The sequence below is a fragment of the Dromiciops gliroides genome, chromosome 2 (assembly GCF_019393635.1).
Source record: "Dromiciops gliroides isolate mDroGli1 chromosome 2, mDroGli1.pri, whole genome shotgun sequence".
NCBI classification, from domain to species: Eukaryota; Metazoa; Chordata; class Mammalia; order Microbiotheria; family Microbiotheriidae; genus Dromiciops; species Dromiciops gliroides.
This window is the reverse complement of record NC_057862.1, coordinates 503,004,042-503,025,985: the sequence shown is the minus strand read 5'-3', so window position 1 is coordinate 503,025,985 and position 21,944 is coordinate 503,004,042. Positions and strand designations below refer to the sequence as shown.

General features: G+C 38.0%; 1 protein-coding gene across 8 annotated transcripts in view; it reads right to left on the bottom strand.

Moving 5' to 3' along the window:
- MYT1L (myelin transcription factor 1 like) overlaps nucleotides 1-21,944 on the bottom strand; it is a 730,598-nt gene that overhangs the window by 184,329 nt on the left and 524,325 nt on the right. For all 8 annotated transcript variants that reach the window (XM_043981893.1, XM_043981885.1, XM_043981887.1 and 5 more), the window contains 4 exons: nucleotides 21,371-21,505; nucleotides 17,281-17,371; nucleotides 13,847-13,954; nucleotides 7,441-7,652 (listed from right to left, as the gene is read on the bottom strand). In XM_043981893.1, coding sequence (XP_043837828.1) covers nucleotides 7,441-7,652; nucleotides 13,847-13,954; nucleotides 17,281-17,371; nucleotides 21,371-21,505 — 546 coding nt within the window. The remainder of the gene's footprint in view (nucleotides 1-7,440; nucleotides 7,653-13,846; nucleotides 13,955-17,280; nucleotides 17,372-21,370; nucleotides 21,506-21,944) is intronic.

The window sequence follows — 21,944 nt, the reverse complement described above, 5'->3', positions numbered from 1 at the left end:
GTTTTTGAGCTGGAAAGGTCAGGAAACAGAATAATATTAACATATGGCAAAATTTTAGGAAGTCAGTGTAGGAATAGATGTTGATGAATATGGTTTTGGAAAAGGTGAGTGAGTTTGAGGTGCTAGTATGATAGCCAAGAGGGAGATAAAATATGAAAGTGGTGCTAAAGTGAGGGTAGATGAAGTTACTGAGTATTTAAGTATAGAGATGACCAGAAATTTGAGGATGTGGTCTTGACATGTACAGAGAGTCAAAGAATAAGAAGAAGACAGATAAGAAGAAAAGAGTATAGAGAAGGAGAAATAAGAACACAATCTGGGAAGTGGAGTGCCATGGAAGTCAAGAAAGCTTAGTCTTTTAAGAAAGAATATGTATGGATCAAGACATCTTAGTGCAGTAGAAAACATTTAACTTGTAGTGCCAAACTTGCCATGATGAGGGTTGAGTTTGAATCCTAGATCTTATACTCACAACCTGTATTACCTTAGGCCATCTTAACCTCTTTGGGCCTAAGTTTTCTCTTCTGTAAAACTAGGAGATTGGACAAGGTCATCTATGACATCTCTTCAAGCTCTAGATCCAAAATCTTATGCTTATATGATCTTATGGTTGAGAAAAGGTCATTTGGGATTGATAAGGCAGAGGTTGTTAGGTACTTTCAAGAGACTAATTTTATTTTGGTGTTGGGGAAGAAGCTAGGTTGAAGGAGTTTAAGAATTGAATGAGAAAATGGAAAGGAAGATGGTGAGGAGCTCTCTTGTTTTAGGAATTTGGCTGAAAAATGAATGGTAACAAGGGGATATCAGAGCAAAAGAACATTGGATTTGGAATCAAAGGACCTGAGTTTGAATTTTGGTTTTATAATTTGCTACCTATGAGACCTTTCTGGGTTTCAGTTTTCTTATCTATAAAATTTGAGGGGTGAGCTATAAAGTTTTAAGGTGCCTTTTAACTTTATATCTATAACCTTATGTTTTAAGGACAAAGGGATAAAGCCTGTGGATAGGAAGGTATATTAGGGAATGAGAGATGAAGTCTCATAGGAGATGAGATGCAATGACATTTATTTACATATATTATTAATGAGATAATATATGAAAAACTCTTTGGAAATCTTAATATGCTATACAAATGACAACTATCATTATTATTGTCGATAATCAGAATATAGTAAGAAAAGTGGGTAGGTTTAGCAAGGAGGCTTATACCTAGGGGATATAGATAGATAGAAGGACAATGATATAATTTGGTTAAGATATGTCTGACTCTTATGAGTTGCTAGTTCCAGACAAATTCCCTATGAGGGTATTGAAAGAATTAACGGATGTGATTACTGATGCATTGTCAGCAGTCTTTGAAAGCTCTTGGAGAATTGAGGAAGTATTCTCAGTCTGGAGACCAGCAAACACACAATACCTTGCCTCTTCCTTCCCACCCCACCCCCATCCTATTAAAAAGAAAAGAAAAGAATTGAATCTATAAGCTCTGGGACAATGAGTATGAATTTGTTTCCTGGAAATTTCTAGAAGTTACCGTTAAAGGGATGGTTTCACAACATTTAGAAAGGGAAGTAATCATCACTAAAGATCATCATGTTTTCATCAAGTACACATCATGCCAGACTGAACTATTTTCTTTTGTAGGGTCAGTAGAATGGTAGATTAGGGAAATATTGTACATGCCATTTATACATTTCAGCAACATATGAAACCTATTTCTTTTGTGCTATTCTTTTGGACAAGGTGGAGAAATGTGGGTGAAACGTTAATACAGTTAAGTGGATTAAGATTTGATTGAATGACTGGACCAGGGAGTAGCCATTAAAAGGTCAATGTAAACTTGGAGTAATGGCTCTAAAGCTCTGTATTTATTCCTGTGCTTTTTAATATTTTTGTCAATGATTTATATGAAAGCATAGAGGTATGTGTGTTTTGTAAATGGAACAAAGCTGGTATAGTTAACACATGGGATGAAAGTTGGGATTAAAAAAAAATCTTAAAAGCCTAGTACAATGGGAAGAATTGAATAAGATGAATTTAATAGAGCAGCTAGGTGGCACAATAGAGTGCCAGGGCTGGAGTCATGAGTATGAGTCTTCCTGAGTTCAAATCTGACTTCAGATACTTACTAGCTGTGTGATCTTGGACAAGTCGCTTAATCCTGTTTGCCTCATTTTTCTCATCTATAAAATGAGATAGAGAAGGAAATGGCAAACCACTGCTGTATCTTTGCCAAGAAAACCTCAATGGGGTCATGTCGAGTCAGCCATGACTGAAAATGACTGAACAACAATAATGAAGTAGAAATGAGTGTAGAGTTCTACACATAGGTTCAGAAAAATCAACTTCACAAATACCTGCAAGTAGGAAACAGTTAAAGTAAAAAATATCTGAGGGTTTTAGCGGGACCATAAGGGATTGTTGCAAGCTCAAAATAAGTCAACAATGAGGCATGTCAGATTTAAAAACAAAACAAGCCTTATGTGATTTTAAGGTATATTGAGGCTGTCAGAATTTAAAACAAAAAATAAAAACTGAAAAAATATAACTCACTTTAGGCTGTAGTAAGAGAGTCCTAGAAGCCAGGACCAGGTTAGTGACAATTACACTAATCAGATAATGTCTGAGGTATTGTGTGCATTGTATGGCAAGATATTTAAGGAAAGGCATTTACTAGCCAGAAAGCCTACCCGAATGGTGAAAGGTCTTGATATCAGGTCATGTTGAAGAAATTGGAGATGTTTACCCTGCATAAGAGAACATTTAAAGGGTGGAGCTTGACATTTGTTTTCAAGAATTTAAAGTTTGTTTATGTGAAAGAGGGAGTCAATTTATTCTGCTTAGCCCTATAGGGGAGAAGTGAGGTCAGTAGGTAGATATTACAGAGAGAGAGAGATTTAAGCTTGTACATAGGGAAAACCTTAACCTTGTTGGTTATCCCAAATAGGAATTAACTGAGTGGTCAGGTAGAGGGATCCCTTCAACAGTGGCCTTTAAGTGGAAGCTGGATGGACACTTGTTGGTCATTTTTTGGGGAGGAGATCCTTGTGTAACTGGAACTGGACCAAATAACCTCTGAGGTTCCTTTGAACTTGGTGAATTTTTTGATTCTGTAAACATGAAAGAACTCAAACTGAATGGGTGAAAAAGAAGTCATAGACCACCAAAGAGAAGGGTGAATAGGAGTGAAGGCTAAAGGACTTATGCAACTTGTGTGATTAGAAGGATTAGTGGTGTGTCCTCAATAGAAATATCAAAGTTAGAAAGAAGAGAGACAGAAGGGGAGAGAAGAACTAATACATTCTTTTTGGGATGTCATTTCCAGTTGGAGAAGTCTAATAGGAAGTTGGTGATGTGAGCCTAGAATTCAGGAGAGAAACTAGGACTGTTGGAGGTTTCTACCTCAAGGTGGACTAAGGAGATTACTGAGAGTGTGTACAGAGAAAACAGGTGCTGCTACAGGTAAGTGATGGGCAAGGTTGATGATCCTTCATTGGAAACTGAAACATAGAAGCTTTTTACAGGTAGTAGAAAAATAAGGAGTGAGCAATGTCATGAAAACACAAGGAAATTGGGGTTTCTAGGAGGCAGGTTAGTCAGAAGTGACAAATGGAGCAGAATGAAAAGAAGGAAAAAGACTAGGGGAAACCCCATATCAGATATGACAATGAGTAGTTTCTTTCTTTTTTTTTTTTGATGAGGCAATTGGGGTTAAGTGACTTGCCCAGGGTCACACACCTAGTAAGTGTCAAGTGTCTGAGGCCAGATTTGAACTCATGTCCTCCTGAATCCAGGGCCAGTGCTCTAACCATTGCGCCACCTAGCTGCTCCAAGTAGTTTCTTAATAATTTTGTAGAGAGCACTTTTGTTTTAATTATGAGGAAAGGAGACAGATTACTGCAAGGTTGAGAAATGAAGGTGAGGTGAAGAAATAGAGTCAAGGAATATATAAGTAGCTCTGTTTCCCCCCTTCCCCCTCCCCCCTTCCCCCTGGAGTTTGGCTGTGAAAGGGAGGAGAGATGGAACAGTAGCTTGAGGAGATGGTGGGATCAAGTTAAGGTTTTTAAAGATGGGGAAGATCTAGGCACATTTGTAAATAGTAAGGAAAGAGAGAGCCAGGGGATAAAAAGATGCAAATTAAGGGTGGGAGTGGGGGGTACAGTGATATATCATACAGCTTTGGGTACAATAGAGCCTTATAAGATTTCTTACAATTATATAGATTTGGATACACCAAAGATTAAATCATGTCCTCTCCAAATATATCCATTTATATTACAAACCTGATGTAATCTGGTTGGCCTGTAACATAGGTCTTCATGCTACCACCTGAACTACCATTGTAAAGGGCATGATGGTACTGTTTATGAGAATATTTGTTGTTATCACCACTGTCTTTAGTTGCTTAATTCCTTTTACTCCTTTTAGATGCTCTATTTTGCCATTCTTCCCCAAAAGATAGAAAATCCATTACATTCAATATTGTAGAAAAATAATTGGATTTGATGATAGAAGGCCTAACTTCAAATCCTGCCCCTGCCATTTACTATCTTTGTGAACTTAAGCATATCATTCCACCTCTAGACTTTCTCATTTGAAAAAATGAGGGCATTGAAATAGGTGATCACTAAGGCTCCTTCCATTTTTCAATTCTATGATAGCATTTATTCAACTCAATTCAACAAATACTTATTAAATTACTATGCTCTGCAAGTTATCTCTTCATCTACCTGTCTCATTAAATGAAGGACTCAGAGAAGGACATTTTTGGAGAATGAAGCAACTCCTTAGAAACTGATTACATTTTAAAAACAATAACCAGTAGTAGTTAATCTTAAATCCAAGCCACTATCTTGGGTCAAGCAATTTAATTCTTAACAAGAACTCTCTCCAGTGCTTTCTTACCCCCTTTGAAAATGTAGGATCAATTTACGTTATTCATGATGAATGATGGGAAGGTTATTAAGTCTTTAATATGTACACCCCAAGTACTTGTCAAGGACAGTGGAACTAACTTTTTAAATGACCAATAAAGACTTGTTGACTGACTGAGGTCCATGTTCTTCATAGCTTTCTGTTAGTGGATACTCTGCCATGGCATGAGGCTCTGAATTGAGTGTGATTAGTAATGATTTGAGCATAGTCACATCTGCTGTGAAAAATTCACTTTGATCTTCATTTTTTTTCATTGATTACAAATTAACCCAAGGTTTCCTTGTTTCATGAAGGTACACTATAGCTATGGACACAAGAAATTAGGCTAGTCTTAAAATGGAAAAAAAAAATCACCTAAGGTAAAATGAACACCTAACGGAAAGGTTACTCAAAGTTAAAAACCAGTGAAACTCAATTAACCACAACTCTCAGCTATGTGTAGTCTTATTTAGGTCTTGTACTTCTGGAAGAAAGGGCAAATCATAGCAACACATCCCTAAATCAGTAATTTATTCAGAGAATAGCTCTTAGGTATTTCTTGGGGCTAATATACATTCAAGCTAATCTCCTAAAACCATCTTTTTCTTTAACTGTAGTTATATAAACTGAGAATTGGTGTTCAGGATGATGGGCAAAGCAAAGCAAGAAAGTGGTCTAATAAATTTTGGAATCATTGAAAACTAGAATGGATTTCAGATGTACTTTTCTTTAAATTCAATTTATTAGAATTCATTCCCTGAGCATTCTGATTGAAACGTTAGTATATGGCACTTTAATTTTAATTAAACATTTCTCAAATAGTGGACAGACTTTACAATAGTTACTCTCTCCTCCCCTCTGTTCTAAAACATGGAGAAAATTTTTAAATAAGACTTTCATATCTCAAGTCATACTTTGTCAAAACTTGTCAACAAATGGTTCATTTATGAATCTATAAGAAAATGTGTTTAGGAAAAAAAATGGGCATTTAACCAATCTACCCCATTAAAACACCTATTTCTCAAGTTAATAATATGATGAATTGACCTAAAATAAAATTTTTTGAAAGCTTTTGTCAGTAGATTCAAAATATGGATTGGAAAAATAACTATTTCCTTATGAAGCCCATAGATTTTGTTTCCTACTTAATTTTACTGTATTATATAGCATTATTATGTTGTAATTTTTTTACTCCCACCTACCATCATATTCATGATTTCTCTAGCTCAGAAGGAGGAAACAGGAAAGAAGCAATTAAAACAGTTCTATCGTGAGATAGATACATTACATCCTGCTTCTCCCCTCCTTTCTAGTTCCAGAAAGCAAGCATATGATTCCTGAGTTTTTGGAAAGACACTGGATGGAACAGTTGGGTTTTCAAAGAAGCCGAGAACACAGTAGGTGCTACTGCTGTGTCTCCAAAGTATGTCTTATCACTGTCCCCATATTATCTGTCTCGTTACTATGGTTTCTGTAGTTTTCTGTTGAGTCTACATATCTTGTAATGTTGCTAGTATCAGGGGGTCTGGCTCATGCACAGACCCTATCAGCTTGTTCAGAGGGTGTCTTTTTATGTGGAAAATACTGGGGAGATAGCTTCAAGGAAAATTGTGATGTTGTGTAAGTGAAGTGCCTTGAAGACACTGTGAAGGGTACATAGACATTCTATAACTGGTTATAATTATTATTGCTAATATCATTAGCAATAATAATACAATTTACATAGTGCTTTAAAGTTTGCAAAGCAATATCCATATGTTTTCTCATTTGATCCTCACAACAACCCTGTGAGGTAAGTGCTATTATTATTCCCATTTTTCAGGGGAGGAAATAAACTGAAAGATTTCCTATCACAGAGAGAGGAAATGTCTGAGGTGGGATTTGAACCCAGGTGTTCCTAACTCCAAGTCTAGGGTTCTTATCTACCTATTTACCTTTCTGAAGATATTAACAGTTCTGGCTGTGCAGCCCAGAAATACATGATTAGCCAGCCAGAAGCAGTTTCAGAATGTCCATGCATGCTTCACAGTGTCTCAAAATTTCCTTTATACATCAGGATTTTTCCAGAAGTCCTATCTCACGGTGTCCTCTATGTAGAAAGAAGCCATCTGAATAAGCTGATGGTGTGGGCACATGTAACAGACCCCCATTACACTAAAGATCTTACGTGAACTAAAGGTTGGATTGGATGAACTAAAAAGGTCTCTTACCAGACCAAGACAAATAATCATCCTGATTCTTTCCTTCCTTCTCTGCAAGCTCCAAGGTTGTGGCACTCTGGAGGTGTGGAGAGAAGAAAACCCTCCCTGCTCTTCCTAAGCATCCAGTGGGGCCAATTCACTCATACCTGTGTGAACTTTTGGAGGGTTCAAGTACATGGTGTCATGCAGCCAATGTGGCGTCAATTCTTTGGCAAGTGCAGAATGACCACAAACATGAGCCTTATTTGAAGGCAACTGATATATACAATAACAACATTATTAATGGCAAACTTGTCTCTCATGTATAAGAGTGTGCACCTCCTACCATCATATCCTTTGGGGGATATATCCCTGGTTTGCACCTTGGGGGCTATGGCTCTCTTGCCATAAGTATGATTGTCGTAAGTGTTATATTCAAACGACGTCTTGGAATATTTCTCTAGTTCCTTGGCCAAGTTGGAGCGAGGTGTGGTTGTGGGGACATTGTTTCTGTAGCCATATTGAGGGATCTCTAGTTGCTTTACGAAGCACATCGGCCTGAAACATAAAAAATAGGGAGAGTTCATGTTACTGTACATATATTTTGGTTACAGTGTGGATGAAAAGCAGTCTCAAAAAACTTTATGTTAAAGACCACAACCTATCTCTATATTTACAGTTTAGCTTTCTGAGAAAAACACTGCATATTTTCTGTTTTAGCCCAAAGTTTCTTGAAGTCCATGAACTTAAAAAAAAGTGTGTGTGTGTGTGTGTGTGTGTGTGTGTGTGTGCGCGCGCGCATGTGTGACTATTTAAATATATCGGTTTTCCTTGTAATTTTTTTGGGCAGGGCAATGGGGGTTAAGTGACTTGTCCAGGGTCACACAGCTAGTACGTGTCAAGTGTCTGATGCCAGATTTGAACTCAGGTCCTCCTGAATCCAGGGCTAGTGCTTTATCCACTGTGCCACTCAGGTGCCCCCTCTTTGTAATTTTATGTATTTGATTTTATGCATTTAAAAATATTCTTCTGAGAAGGAATCTGTAGTGATCACCACATTTGGAAAGGGATCCATGACACACAAAAGGGGTCAAGAACTCCTGATATAGCTGGAATGATGAAATCACAGGTCTGGAAAAAAATATTAAAGCTAAAAATGCTCTAATGGCAAATACCTTATTTGGAAAGAACCATAAGCAAATTCATGTAGTAGGATTTGATTTTTAATTCTCTTGTGAAGGCTAACCATCTGCCAGTCTAAGTTCTTACACATTGATGACAGATATCAGTGTATGAGAATCTTATCAAGACTCAAACGGCAAATGTGAAATGTCAGCAGACCCAAGAAAGTAAATGCCCATTAAATCTCTTCTCCTAAGTATCATCATAGTCTGGAGGTGACCATGGTGGTTTCTCAAAGGCTGTGCCTGGGTAGCACAAGCTCATGTAGGTCCTACCAAACTGGAAAGGTCTTTGGGACTGGGTAATGGACTGGGTGTGTCTGTTATTTATGAACTGGCCTAGCTAAATATGGAGAGACAGTTACCAGAGAGCTGGTCATCAGGTGATGGATTGTTTCTTGCTTTAGCCACTTACAAAATCTTTCTACTAAGGTATAGAATGTAAGTTTCTTGAGACTAAGGACTATTTCATTTTTTTGTGTGTGTCTTTGGTTTTTTTGTTTGTTTGTTTGGTTGGGTTTTTTTGTGTCTTTGTAATCCCAGTGTCTAACACAGTATCTTGCACAAGTAGGCACATAGTATAGAGTTCAATTGTATACTGTGTCTATAAATAGCTCACATGTCCTTGAAATATTGAAGCCGTCATTTTTAGTTACATGAGGACACCAAGACACTTATGTCTATGATAAAAAGACAGATTATTTTATTCAAGTAAATTAATAATTAGAGTTGACAGCAGATATGTGACCATAACCCCAATTAACAAATTTGCTTATGAGTTTTCCCTTTTGGACATATGACTACAGAGAGCTTTAATCTTTCTATATTCATTCATTCATTCATTCAGTGATAATAATGAAAGCTAGCATTTATACATAATGCTTTAAGTTTGTGAAGCGCCATATATATATATATAATCTCATTTGATCCTCACAACAACTTGTGGGCTAGTTAGGTGCCATTATTATCCTCCTTTTACACATGAGGAAACTGCTGCTGAGAGAGGGTAAGAGAAAGCAAGCATGATGTAGTAAGTATGAGTGAAATTAGAACATGGCTAGGCACTAATATCTTTATAATGAAGGCAGAGAAAAATTTTGTGTCTATATAAAGACTGCCTCAGTTTACTCTCTTGCTAAATGAGCTATGAATAAGATGTTTTGGTACTTGAGAGGAATGGAGGTTCTTTTTTCAGCTGGATAGATGGTATACTTTTCAGAAGAGGTGGTACCTGAACTTGGCCTAAAGGATGGGTGGGATTTTGACAGATGTGTAACTGAGGAGGGACACCATTATAGAAAGAGGAAATGGCATTAGTAAATGCATAAAAATAGAAAAGAATGGGTCTATCTAGGAAGAGAAATAATCCAGTTTTGGTAGTTGCATACATTACTACATTGGCATAATGTGATATGATTGAAAAAGTAGGTTGGGACAAGATAGCTGAATATCCTTGAATTTCAGGCTATATCAAAGGGTTTGTGGGCACTGGGAACTATTAAGGTTTTTGAATGGGGAAATGACTTAACCAGTGGTATACTTTAGGAAGGTCAGTGGGGTGGGAAAAGGATTGGAGGTAGAAAGAATGGTCAACCTATATTCCATGCTATTCCTTATTAGACTTCATTTTCAGCCAGGAGAAGGGTGGGAAAAAGTGAGGGAGATGGAGGATATTCGGATCGGCTAGATTCAGAAGCAGAGACAGGATAATAACATAGAGACAGCATGGTAGAAGGGACACAACTTAGAATCATAGTACCTGAGTTTGAATCCCCACTCTGCACTTACCGCTTGTATGACCTTGGACAAAATCATTTAACTTCTCTGGACCTCATTTTTCTCATCTGTAAAACGAGGGAGGTTCCAACTAGATGATTTCTAAGAACTCATCCAGGTATAATTTTGTCATCTTAGGAATGAATCTTAGCTAAAAGTGCAAAATCAGTAACAACAACAACAAAAGTATCCCAAACTATAACTGATTAATTTTGGGAACTTAAATATTCATTTTTGACAGTTTCCACTCAATCTTTATGATTCCTCAGGGAAATCACAAATAGGTTTTCTTATTACAGGCCAGGGAATTTTATCTCAAACAGTTAAGTTGGTTTTTTTTGTGTGGGATAAGAGAGGGAGAAAATTCTTGAGATGTGTGAAGTTCTGTATGACCTACACTGCCTACAGGAGATGGGGGAGCACATGATAGTAGCAGTCAAACTGCTAAATCAGTTACAAGCACCGCCTGCTGGAGAGTCAGCTCTTGGACAAGGGACCATCTCTGCCTGGGTTTCCTGGGAATTCCTGCCTCTAAAAAGAGAAAAGTGTGTGTGTGTGTGTGTGTGTGTGTGTGTGTGTGTGTGTGTGTGTGTGTGTGCGCACGTGTGTGCGTGCGTACATGCAGGCATGTGTGTGTGACCTTGAAAAAAAAAAAGGCCTCCCCCCCCAAGTCAGGATCTGATTAGGAATGTGCACACTTACCAGCCATCAGAAATGTCATCGCATTTATGAGATTGGAGGCTACAGGCTTTTCTTTTATTGGTATTTGATACAGCTTCCTTTTGGGCAAGAGCTTTTTACCAGTTATGACATACGCAGAAAAAAAATTGGTTTTCAGGACATTGGGATGTTATATTTGGCTGCTGCACCAAACAAGAGTGTGGCAACATGGGGAAAGCCCTGCTTTGGAAGCCAGAATACCTGGGTTTCTGATGATAGGGATGTGATTGTGGGCTCCTTGTTTCACCTCAGTTTCCTCATCTGTAAACTACAGATGATATAGCTAGGTGCTGCATTTGGAGTCAGGAAAACCCGATTTAAAAACTGTCTTCAGATACTTATTAGCCGTGTGAACCTCAGCAAGTCGTTAACTTCCCTTTGCCTTAGTTTCCTCGTCTGTAAAAATGGTGATAATAACAACTACTTCACAAAGTTATTGTAAGAATAAAATGAGACAATACTGTAAAGTGCTTTGCAAACTTTAAAGTGCTTTAAAACCTAGATTATTCACTTCAAAGAGTTAGTGTAAGGAAAGCAGTTATAGATATATAAGCTATATTAACAGCAGAGGACTTTATTCAATAAGAAGTAATTTTATTAAATAATTAAGGTATAATTATTAGCAATTTAATATTAGAAAAGGAGATTCTTTAAGATTCTAGAATCATAATATCATAGACTTGAAACTTGGAGAAGCCTTAAAGACCATCTACTCCGACCCCTTTATTTCACAAATAAGGAAACTGAGGCTCAGAAAACCATTTCTATAGCACCTTCTAGGTACAAGATACTACTGTGCCAAGTATTTGACAAATACTAACTCATTTGATCTTTACCACATCATCTTAGGCACTATTATTATTCCCATTTTATAGATGAGAAAACTGAGGGAAACAGGCTAAATGATTTGTCCAATGTCACACAGCTAGTAAGTGTCAGAGGCTGGATTTGAAGTCCTCAGGTCTTTCTGACTCTAGGCCCAGCACACTATTCACTGTGCCATCTAGGTGATCACTGATTTCCCTTCCAACCATGAAATTCTGTAATTTTGTTCAAAATCTCTCTCAAGCACATTCTACTAACTTCCAAAAAATATTTTTTATCATCAAGAATCATTTTTGAAATGTAAAATTTCCTAGGCAGGTTGGCCTGCTGGATCACACATCAATATAGATTTTTAAAAAATGATGCCTTTTATTCTTAATACCTAGCTCAAAAATCCCTGCACTGAGCTGTGATGGATGAAATGGCTAATATTGGTATATAGGGTAGAAAAAAGTCTTTAGACAGCCAGAGGGCAGCATAACAAAATTAATGAATAAGTGCATGCGTTTATTAAGTGCCGACTAATCTGCTAGGCACTGTGTTAAGTGCTGAGGATACAAAGACAAAAATAAAAGTCTCAACTATTGGCTAATTTACTGGGTACCTGTGGGCAGGGGAGAGAGGATGCCAGGAAGCTAGACGAATGTCGCCTACGTTGAACTTTGCAGTTTTATTTAAGGCTTGGGGACAACTGTTCAACCTGCCGCTGACAATCATCTCACTTGCCTGGATTCTGTAAATGTAGGATCTGGTGAGTTATAAATCTAGAGACCTCTTCAATGCCACCTGCTTTGTGACCTTAGGGAAGCCATTCACATCTTTGTCCTACAGCAACTTCAGTTGTCAAAATACTATAGTAACAGCCTTTCTAATATTTACCTTAGGCAAATTTGGGAGATCAAAAGAGATGACAAGCAAGCATGAAAGCATTTTGTATGAAAAAGTCCTGGGTAAATAGATCATAGTAGCACTATTAACCATTGTTTCAAAAGCATTAACATACTTAGGTTGAACAGAAAAGAACTTTATAAAAATATTTGAAGAAAATGTATTTTTGGAATAATTTAAAAAATCATTCCATAGAATTTTAGGCAATTTATAGACTATGGTCTTGAAGGAATCCTTAAGAATCATCTAATCTGACCCCTCAAAGAGCCTGAATCTGAATCTCAATCTTTTAACTCCAGCTCCAAAGATTTTTCTATTATCCCAAGCTTCCTCACTGACCCCAGTCTAATCTGACTTAATTAAGGTCAGACAATTTGTTGGTGGCAGAGCTGAGACTACAAGCTGGTGGGGTCTCCTTTTTTTCTATTACATTAACTTTTATAATGTAGCTTTATATATCTCTTTATAATGGAGAGATGACTTGTCTCACAACAATTCTCTGTGTTAAGTAGTGGAAACATTATCATAATTTTCCAGATCAATTAATGAATCAAAAAGCATTTAGTATCTAATTTGTGCTAAGTATTTTGATAGGTATTAGCGATAGAAAGACAAAAATGAAACAGACCTTTATCTCAAAGAGAGTAATTCTTTAGAGTATACAATGTCCACACATATAAGTAATTAAAATACACAGTAATTTTAGAGAGAATAGTGGGGTTACACCAGCACTTGAAGGAATCGGGGAAATCCTCATGCAAGGAGGCAGAACTCAAGCTCCCTCTGAAGTGAGTCAGGGATCTTAAGAGGGAGAAGTGAAAATGAAGTGTGTTCCAGACATAAGGGACACCTTGTGCAAAGGTATGGGGATAGGAGATAGATTGTCATATTTGAGGAACAGCAGGTGGGTGGGCTTGGACAGAATGGAGAGTGTATGAAGGGGAGAAATGTTTAATAAGCCCGGAAAAGGTAAACTGGAGCCAGATTGTTAGGGGCTTTAAATATTAAACAGAAGTCTTTGTATTTTATCCTCGAGGCAATAGGCACCCCATGGAACTTTTTGAGCGTGGGATGGACATGGTCAGTGAGACATGTATTTTAAGAAACTGAGGCTCAGAGTGCTTACATGACTCACCAATAGTTACCCATCCCCTCAAAGAGACTGAATTTGAATCTCGATCTTTTAACTCCAGCTCTAAAGATTTTTCTGCTATCCCAAGCTGCCTCACTGGCCCCTTTTCATTGACAAATGATCCCAAACAGTACCCAAGAGAGTTAAGCACTTAGGAAAAACCGGTTTTTAGTGATTTTAGGGGAATCCTTGTTTTTAGCCCCACATCTATCATTACAGAAATTTAATACCTTAAAACTCGATCTGATGCCTGGTTGGATTTTGACACATCACAGCTCTGGTGTTTTTCTTGAGCTTTCGCCAGTTTTTCTGCTGCAGCAATAGGGCATCCGGAGAGGCTGCAATTATAGAAAGGGGCTTTAATTGTTTCGTCTCAAACAGTTTCACAACACACCAATCCAATTACCACCTTCCACCCTTCTTCTCAGTCAGCCCTACAGGGTGCTGACTGAAAAGGTGAAAGATGTGTCCAGGTGGTCACAGATTTTTCTTCTCTCTAGACCTTGATTTGGGGGAGGGAGGTTATATTTTTCTTGCTTGCTGATTTGTTAGTGAAATGGTCAACACTGCTGGTTCTGTTTCTAATCTAGGAGATTCCTGCTGCTCATACATGTAAACATTTATTATTATTGGGAGGCAATGATAACCTGAGCTATTCAAAATTTATTTTTTTTCTAATCGACATAACATGAGATATAGATAAATTGGAGTTTTAAATTCTAGTTCTATTCTATGATACTCAACAATTTTGCAAATGAGATCATAACGGGGGCTCTTCAGGGACAAATTTCCTAGTTTCCCAAGTGTGGAAACAAATGAGTTGGTACCAGCAGATGGAGCTCTTAGTTGAAACTAAAAATCTGTCAGCTGTTCCTAGCAATTCTTTGCTTGTCATCATAGTCTGTTGCATGCCTTTCTGACCAGATCTCTTTAGTGGTCTCCACATGAATGGAAATAAGTGTGTGTGTGTGTGTGTGTGTGTGTGTGTGTGTATCAGACTGACATTCAATTGCCACCAAACCTTGATATTTAGAGGCACCTTGTTTGCATGACTGATACTTGAGGTCTTAAAGTGTGTCCTGTTCATCTGAGCTCATTCTGTATGATATTTTGGTGCTGGGGTTATATGATGTAACTTTTAAGGTATGGTATCATGCTATGCACATATGAAGGAAAAGATATTGTTGGCTTCACCACCTTAACTGTAAATACAAGAGCTATGCAGTACATTGACGTGGGGACCTGGGATGGGGAGCTTGGCAAGGACTTAGACATGGTCAAATCCAACCCTCTCATTTATGGCCAGGATCTCGCTCAAGGTCACACAAGTAGTAAATGAAGCATCTGTATTTGAATTTAGGTCCTTTGCAGCCCAATACTATGTTCTTTCCACTATACTCCTTCTATCCCTCTAGATTCCTGTTTCAGAAATATTTATCCTGGCATATTTCTGATAGTCTAGGTTCTGGGCGATGTAAACTCAGGCCACACAACCAAAGCAAAAATGAAAGAAAAGGAAAACTTTTAGCAGCATTCTTCATTTATGAAAAGCCCATAATCTTGCGTGATATCAGAGAAATCTGGGAACATCCATTAGTGGGATGTGTAATTTAAGATTCTAAATGTGGATTCTAATCTGTTCCCCCAGTTTGGGGGAAACTGACTAAAAATCACTGATAAAACGAGTTTAGGTTTTTAAGGGTTTATTGGAAAATAGAAAGAAAAAGATTGAGAACAGAATTCTAACAGCCTGGCATTCCTATCTTTCCTCAAATTTCCTCAAATTTCCTGTGAAGTCCTCTGCCGCCACCACCATCAAGTCACGAAGCCCAAAAAGGCCAGCGCTCTCTGCGCAGGCTCCCTTTCCTCCTTCCTGTCTCCTCCCAGACCATAGGAGGCTCCTCAACTTGATTGGCTGGTAGCCTTGATAGACAGCACCCATGAGCAAACGTCATTTCCTGACGCCAAGGAAAAGCCACAATGCCTCTGAGGCATTTTCCTCATGGTGGAGCTTTCCACAGCAAGTCTCCAGTAGGTGGCGTCATTCCAATCATTACAGGGAAATAAGGCAATTTACATGGAGTGGTTGTTAGGAAGCGTTTAAGAATATAAAGAGGGACAGCTAGGTGGCGCAGTGGATAAAGCACCAGGCCTGGATTCAGGAGGACCTGAGTTCAAACCTGGCCTCAGACACTTGACACTTAATAGCTGTGTGACCCTGGGCAAGTCACTTAACCCTCATTTCCCCACAAAACAAACAAAAGAATATAAAGAAAGACTGGCTAGGACAAGAAAGAAAACTTGAATTTGTGTAGAAGAAAATATTGAACTTGCTTTAAGTTTTGTTTTGAAATAGGGCTCAAGCAAAAGATGCTTGTTTTTCTGGCATTCATTAACTGAACCTTTCCATGAATCAGTATTTTTTATACATTTATAAGATAGTGATAAATGATGTACAGAATAATGATCCTGAGGTGCTGAGGATCATGAAATGCTTTCCAAATCATCCAAGAAGATAACATTATGTTTAGTTTGAATTTTTTATATTTTATTATATATTAATTATTTTGAAAACTGGAAATCTCAGCATTAAATATGACAATTTTCTTCTTCTTTTTATTTTTAGTGAGGCAATGGGGGTTGTGACTTACCCAGGATCACACAGCTAGTGTCAAGTGTCTGAGGCCAGATTTGAACTCAGGTCATCCTGAATCCAGGGCCAGTGCTCTATCCACTGTGCCACCTAGCTGCCCCAACAATTGTCTTCTAACCAGAAACTCTTTCCTTACTTCTCTTACTAGCTTTATATCAGAGGCTGAGCACTGTGGTTTTGGCAGTAGTGCCCAGGAAAATACCTTCCTGGGATCCATTAACCCTGTCACTCCAAGCTCTATGAGACAATACAACAATTCAATACAAGTAACATTTATTAAGTACCTACTGTTTGTGGGGACCTGTATTCTCTTCTGCAGGTGATACATAGTTTAGATAAAACATGACTCTTACCCTCAAGGAGCTTACACTCTAAGAGGGGTTGGTACACTGGTTAACTATAGCAGAAAGGATGGGGATATACTAGCAGTATTCTGAGTGCAGAAGTAAATATTCATGTAACAGTCACTCAGCTATAGGTTCTGGCATCAGTTTCATTTAATGCTTTGATAAATCATCCTGAAAATGGAATGAACAGTACATTCCTCAAAACTCAGGTTTTCATTAATGAATTCCAGGTAGTAAGCTGCCAAAGTTGAGAAGGGGGGAAGAAAACTTCAGAAAAACCTTACAGTGCAGAAGGAGTGTGCTAAGAAGTGTCAGGTGTCTTCCAAGGTAGACAAATGCAAAGGAATTAATCCAGTGGAAAAGAATTTGAATTATTCTTATAAGATAATTGGATCTGAGCTATCAGATGGAACCTGAGGAAGGGATACAGACAACTCAAATAACCCAACCTGCAAAAAGGGGAAACATAGGCATTTGTCTTCCCCATGCAATATGTGAACATACTCTTGATTCTTTATAAACAGCACACCAAGGACCATCTGTCACCTTCTGTAAGATAGAGAAGTGCCTTAGGAAGCACACACCCTTGGAAGGGTTTACCAGGAATGCTGCCATTGGGAAGCTTTTATCCCTCTAACATCGAGTCCCAGAATGCTTTGCTTACCTTCGGTGAGAGTTCCTGTTGCTATTTACGTGCCCGCGCCCTGTGCAGCCTGGTGTAGGACACTTGAGAACATTTTCATGCATGGCAAGAACTTGACAAGAAGAGGTAGAGAAAACAGCCGAGTATTAAAACATAGAAACACTCAGAATACAAAAAAATGTAATCATAACAAGAGTCTGGGTTAGTTAACAATAGACATTCCTTCAAATACTGGTGATGGGCATGGTCAGAAAAACACAGGAAGGGAAGAAAGAGAGAATTTCTGATCTCATTCTAATTGGCATGCAGAGCAGAGGAGCACGAGGAGAGTTATGGAGGATAGAGAATGCAATAATTAATTTGGCTGTAGTTTCACAGTGAAGCAAGGGACTACCAATATATTTTCCATACATTAGTACTGAATATTGATTAGCTACAGAACAACATGTAGATTGGTAATATTTCTCGAACATCCCTAAGGTTTTCAATCCCAGAATATTGCAAAAATTTGGGAAATGGAGGAAGGGATAGGAGGAGCAGACCTTATTGTATAAATCAAATCAATTTATAATAATGACTTTTTCAGAATTAAATCCTGTATTGTTCCTTAAATATTATTATGAAGAGCTAGACAAATTATGTGAAAAATAATTTCATCATGCAAAATTAACAAGCAAGAACTTTAATGATGATAATATGTTGTTTTTCTTATAGGAAAAATGATGTTCCTAACTCAGTGGGGCATTCTGTTGAAGTTGTTTGCTTGGTGCAGATGGATTTATATGGATCTAGCTACACTCTTTTGCTTACTTCTTATTACCAACAGAACTCGTTTGATAAAGCACAGGTTGGAGTGCAATCCGGTGAGGGCAAAGAACATAGGAATCTTACTCCTTTGTGAATTGGCCTCATTGGATGGTTGAAAAAAATAACATTTATATAGCATTTTAAGGTGTGCAAAGCAATTTACATACATTATTTCATTTGAGCCTCACAACAACCCTGTGAGGTAGGTACTACTAGTATCATTAATCTCCATTTTACAGATGAGGAAACTGAGGCTCATGGACTTTAATGACTGACCCATGGTGACAGAGAGGTAGAATTTGAGCCCAAGTTTTCTGACTCCATGTCCTTTAGTAGCTGGTGTCAAAAACCAGGACACTTAAAATGCAGAATAATATTCTGAAGCCCTTCCTTCGAGTAAAACTGTTCTTATGGTATCTACTTTACAATCTGACCAAGACCATTGAAGCATTGATATGATGTTGGCCTGAATTCTCCTATAATTGCAACGACTGCCCCCCCTTAGATTATCCATATTCAATTCTGTGTTCCACATTGTGTACCCAGAAGTGATTTGGAGGGCATTCCCAAAGAGTCACAACAGAGATGCTTGTCTCCTTTTGGTGAAATGATGAAGCAGGCCTGCTTAGAGATGGAAAAGGGGACCAAATCACTCTCAGAAAGGGCTTCCACTGTTAAGTTTTTTTATATTATGAAGAACCACATATTAGCAAGTACTTATCAACACCTGTATTTTTTTTAAAAAAAAGATTAGTGACCCAAGATAAATAACATTAGAATACATTCATAAAGATGGCTAGAGTTGGACAGGACAAGATATGTTTTTAGACTAATGATATCATGTCAGCCTTTTGCTACTTATAGTTAGGTTCCAGGTAATTTCACTTGACCTGTGGTAGGGTGGACTAAATCCCTATAATATTGAGCTATTATGCCATGACAGAGTTCAAAGTTACTGTACTTAATATTTTCCCATGAAATTAAAGTGTGGTGACTTTTCTGAGGTTCAGTCAGCAACTTATCTTTTGCTTTAGGAAACAAGAACTGGACCTGTGATTTAATTAGTTTAGAGAAGTCCCCATGAGGAAACTCCTTCTTTCTCCAACTTTCTTTTATGTATTGTTTTCCCCCAATTAAATATAAGAACTCATTGAAAGGTGTACCTGCCTAATTTTTTCAATCCCTCCCTTAGTGTTTAGCACAGTATTTGGAATATAGTGTTTAATAAATGTTTTTTCTTTCTTTCATTCATTCATTTGTTCGTTCATTCATTCATTCATTTGTTCATTCATTCATTCATTCATTCATTCATATCAAGGCAGTTCAGCACCTTTTCTGTCACTTAGTTTTAGAGAGTTGCCTAGAATATTGAGAAGTTAAGTGACTTGGTCAGTCTCACAGACAGTATACATTTGAGATGGTACTTGAAAGCAGATCTTTCTGTCTTTGAGGCCAACATTCTATCTACTACTTGCTGGTTTTATCTTTTACTTTAAAGGGAAACAAAAAAATGCATGCTCTCAAGAACAGCATAGTGAGAGATTAATTTTTCTCTAGAATCATAGAATTCTGGAGTTGGAAGGAACCTTGGAAACCATTTAAATAATCTCATTACCCTCATGTCACTTGCTCAAGGTCTCTTATCTAGTTAGAAACAGAGCCTGGAACAGAAAGGTAATTATTTGATCCTACTTCCCCTTTTCATTCCAGTTAATTGCCTCCTGTTTTAGCTCCTTAAAATAACTTTATCTGCTCTTCTAACTCATGCAAAGGGCTGCTCAAGGAATATTAGAGCTGGAAGAGACCTTAGAAACCATCTAGTCCAATCCCCTCGTTTTACAGAGGGTGATCCAGGGTCCCAGAGTGGGTGACTTGACCAAGGTCACACAGCTATCACATAGAGGTGCTAGGACTTGATCACAAGTGTTCTGACACTTAAGTCCCAGTATCTTCTCCACTTGGGGCATTCTTCAAGCACATTTCACAAGTTGGATGCATCAAGAACTGTTTGTTCACTAACATTTTTGGTAATCACAGGACAGACAAATGTTCAAAAGTGAGATTCTACTGCCATGCACAGTTTCTTCTAAAATTCTAACATGAAACATGAGCCAAACTCTCAGCACAATCCTGGAGCTAAACCTGTGTTTCCAGGCCATGAACACTGACAAGGGAGCCCAATGGAGTTTGCAAAGTTCCTTCTGATCTCTAGTTCTCTAGTGCCACCTGTGCCTTCTCTGTTTTCATGGGAAGTACCCTGAAGGCCACTCTAAAAGAGAAAGCAGGTATTTAACAGCCCACATTTGAAAGCTCATTCTCGAGCTTTCCACCCTCCTCCCCTGATATAAACAGTGGCAAAGATTGTTATGCCAGGGGAATGACAATGTCTCAAACATAGTTTCATATGGAAATATTGTCATTTTAGGCTCAAAGTTAAGCTCTCTATTTTCTGGAGCCAATTTTGAAGCTGCAAAAGCAGGTTAACATCTTAAGCAATCCATTTTAATTGTATTCAAAATGGGTAGGCAGTTTCAATGTAAGAAAGGGGAGAAGTTGGACATCACCACCATCAAGTATTAAAAGATATGATATTTTCCTGAGATTTATTCCACATGGTTCAAACTGAAATCATTATGATTTGTTACCTAAATCAAAAACCCAAACCAAAACATATATTCCTGGCCAACACTCCCTTATATGCCCTATTTTCCCTTATTAGAATATAAGCTCCTCGAGGACAGGGACAATCTTCATTTTTGTATTTATATTCCCAGTGCTTAGCACAATGCCTGACATAGAATAAACACTCAATAAATGAATTTTAATTAATTTTTGACTTAATTTTGTATTGTGGTAGAAATGATGGAATAAGTATTACATGGAACAGACATTACACATGAAAATACAGTACAACCTCATATATAAGCACTGACTAGGGCCATATACAAAAATCCAAGTAACCAAAGAAATGTCTCAGGGCCTTTCTCCTATAAGCATATGGAGTTGGAGAGGACCTCACATCAAAGAGACAAGACTTAAGAGCTCATGCATTAAGAAGTCTTCCAGGAGACAGATAACACCATAGTGGAGAATACTATGTTCCATTAGAGGGAATCAAACAATGCCCACCAGCACAATCGAAATAGGCTGGATGAGTTGGAGATCTACATAGGTAGGGAACCAGATAAACGAGGTTGCACTGTGAAGTGAGATGGGAATGAAGAAAAGATTAAAAGAGGGATGGCAAAAGACAGATTTGTAAGAGCTCTTATTCACACGTGGTATCCGTGAAACATGGACTTACTCTCTGGAGGAACCCTATCTTTGTGAGGACATCCGGATAAACTGCGATGATGAGGATAAAGCCCTGTTACGTGGCCAGTTCCATCACAGCCTGGGGTTGGACACTTGCTCTCTTTCTTTTCTGTTCTTGAGGGATCTAAAAGCGACAACAAGTGTCAAATGAACGCATTTTACTGATTTAAGAGAAATGTGGTTAACTGACAATGAGACATAACATTGAAACACTACCAGTGTCCTGGTTCAAGACCATGGATTGGGTTATCAGGCCATGACTCTGTGTGACTGGTTGTTTTGAGTGATACATTTGACCCCTTGTATATCTGAAACTGTTAATAATAATGAATGACATCACAATGGGGTTCTACTGTACAAAGAAATGCAGAATATTCCAAACCTACACATTGCTTAGCACATTTTTCCTTTGTGTTTTATAATGTTAAGCAGTGTTGCTTAAAGAAACATTGCAGAAATAGTGAGGGAGCATGACCTTCTTCGAGAACACCTCCCCCCTACCCTTATAGCATTGTCAATGACCAATTTCCTTTTAAGCATCAACCAAGGAGTGTAAGGTCATT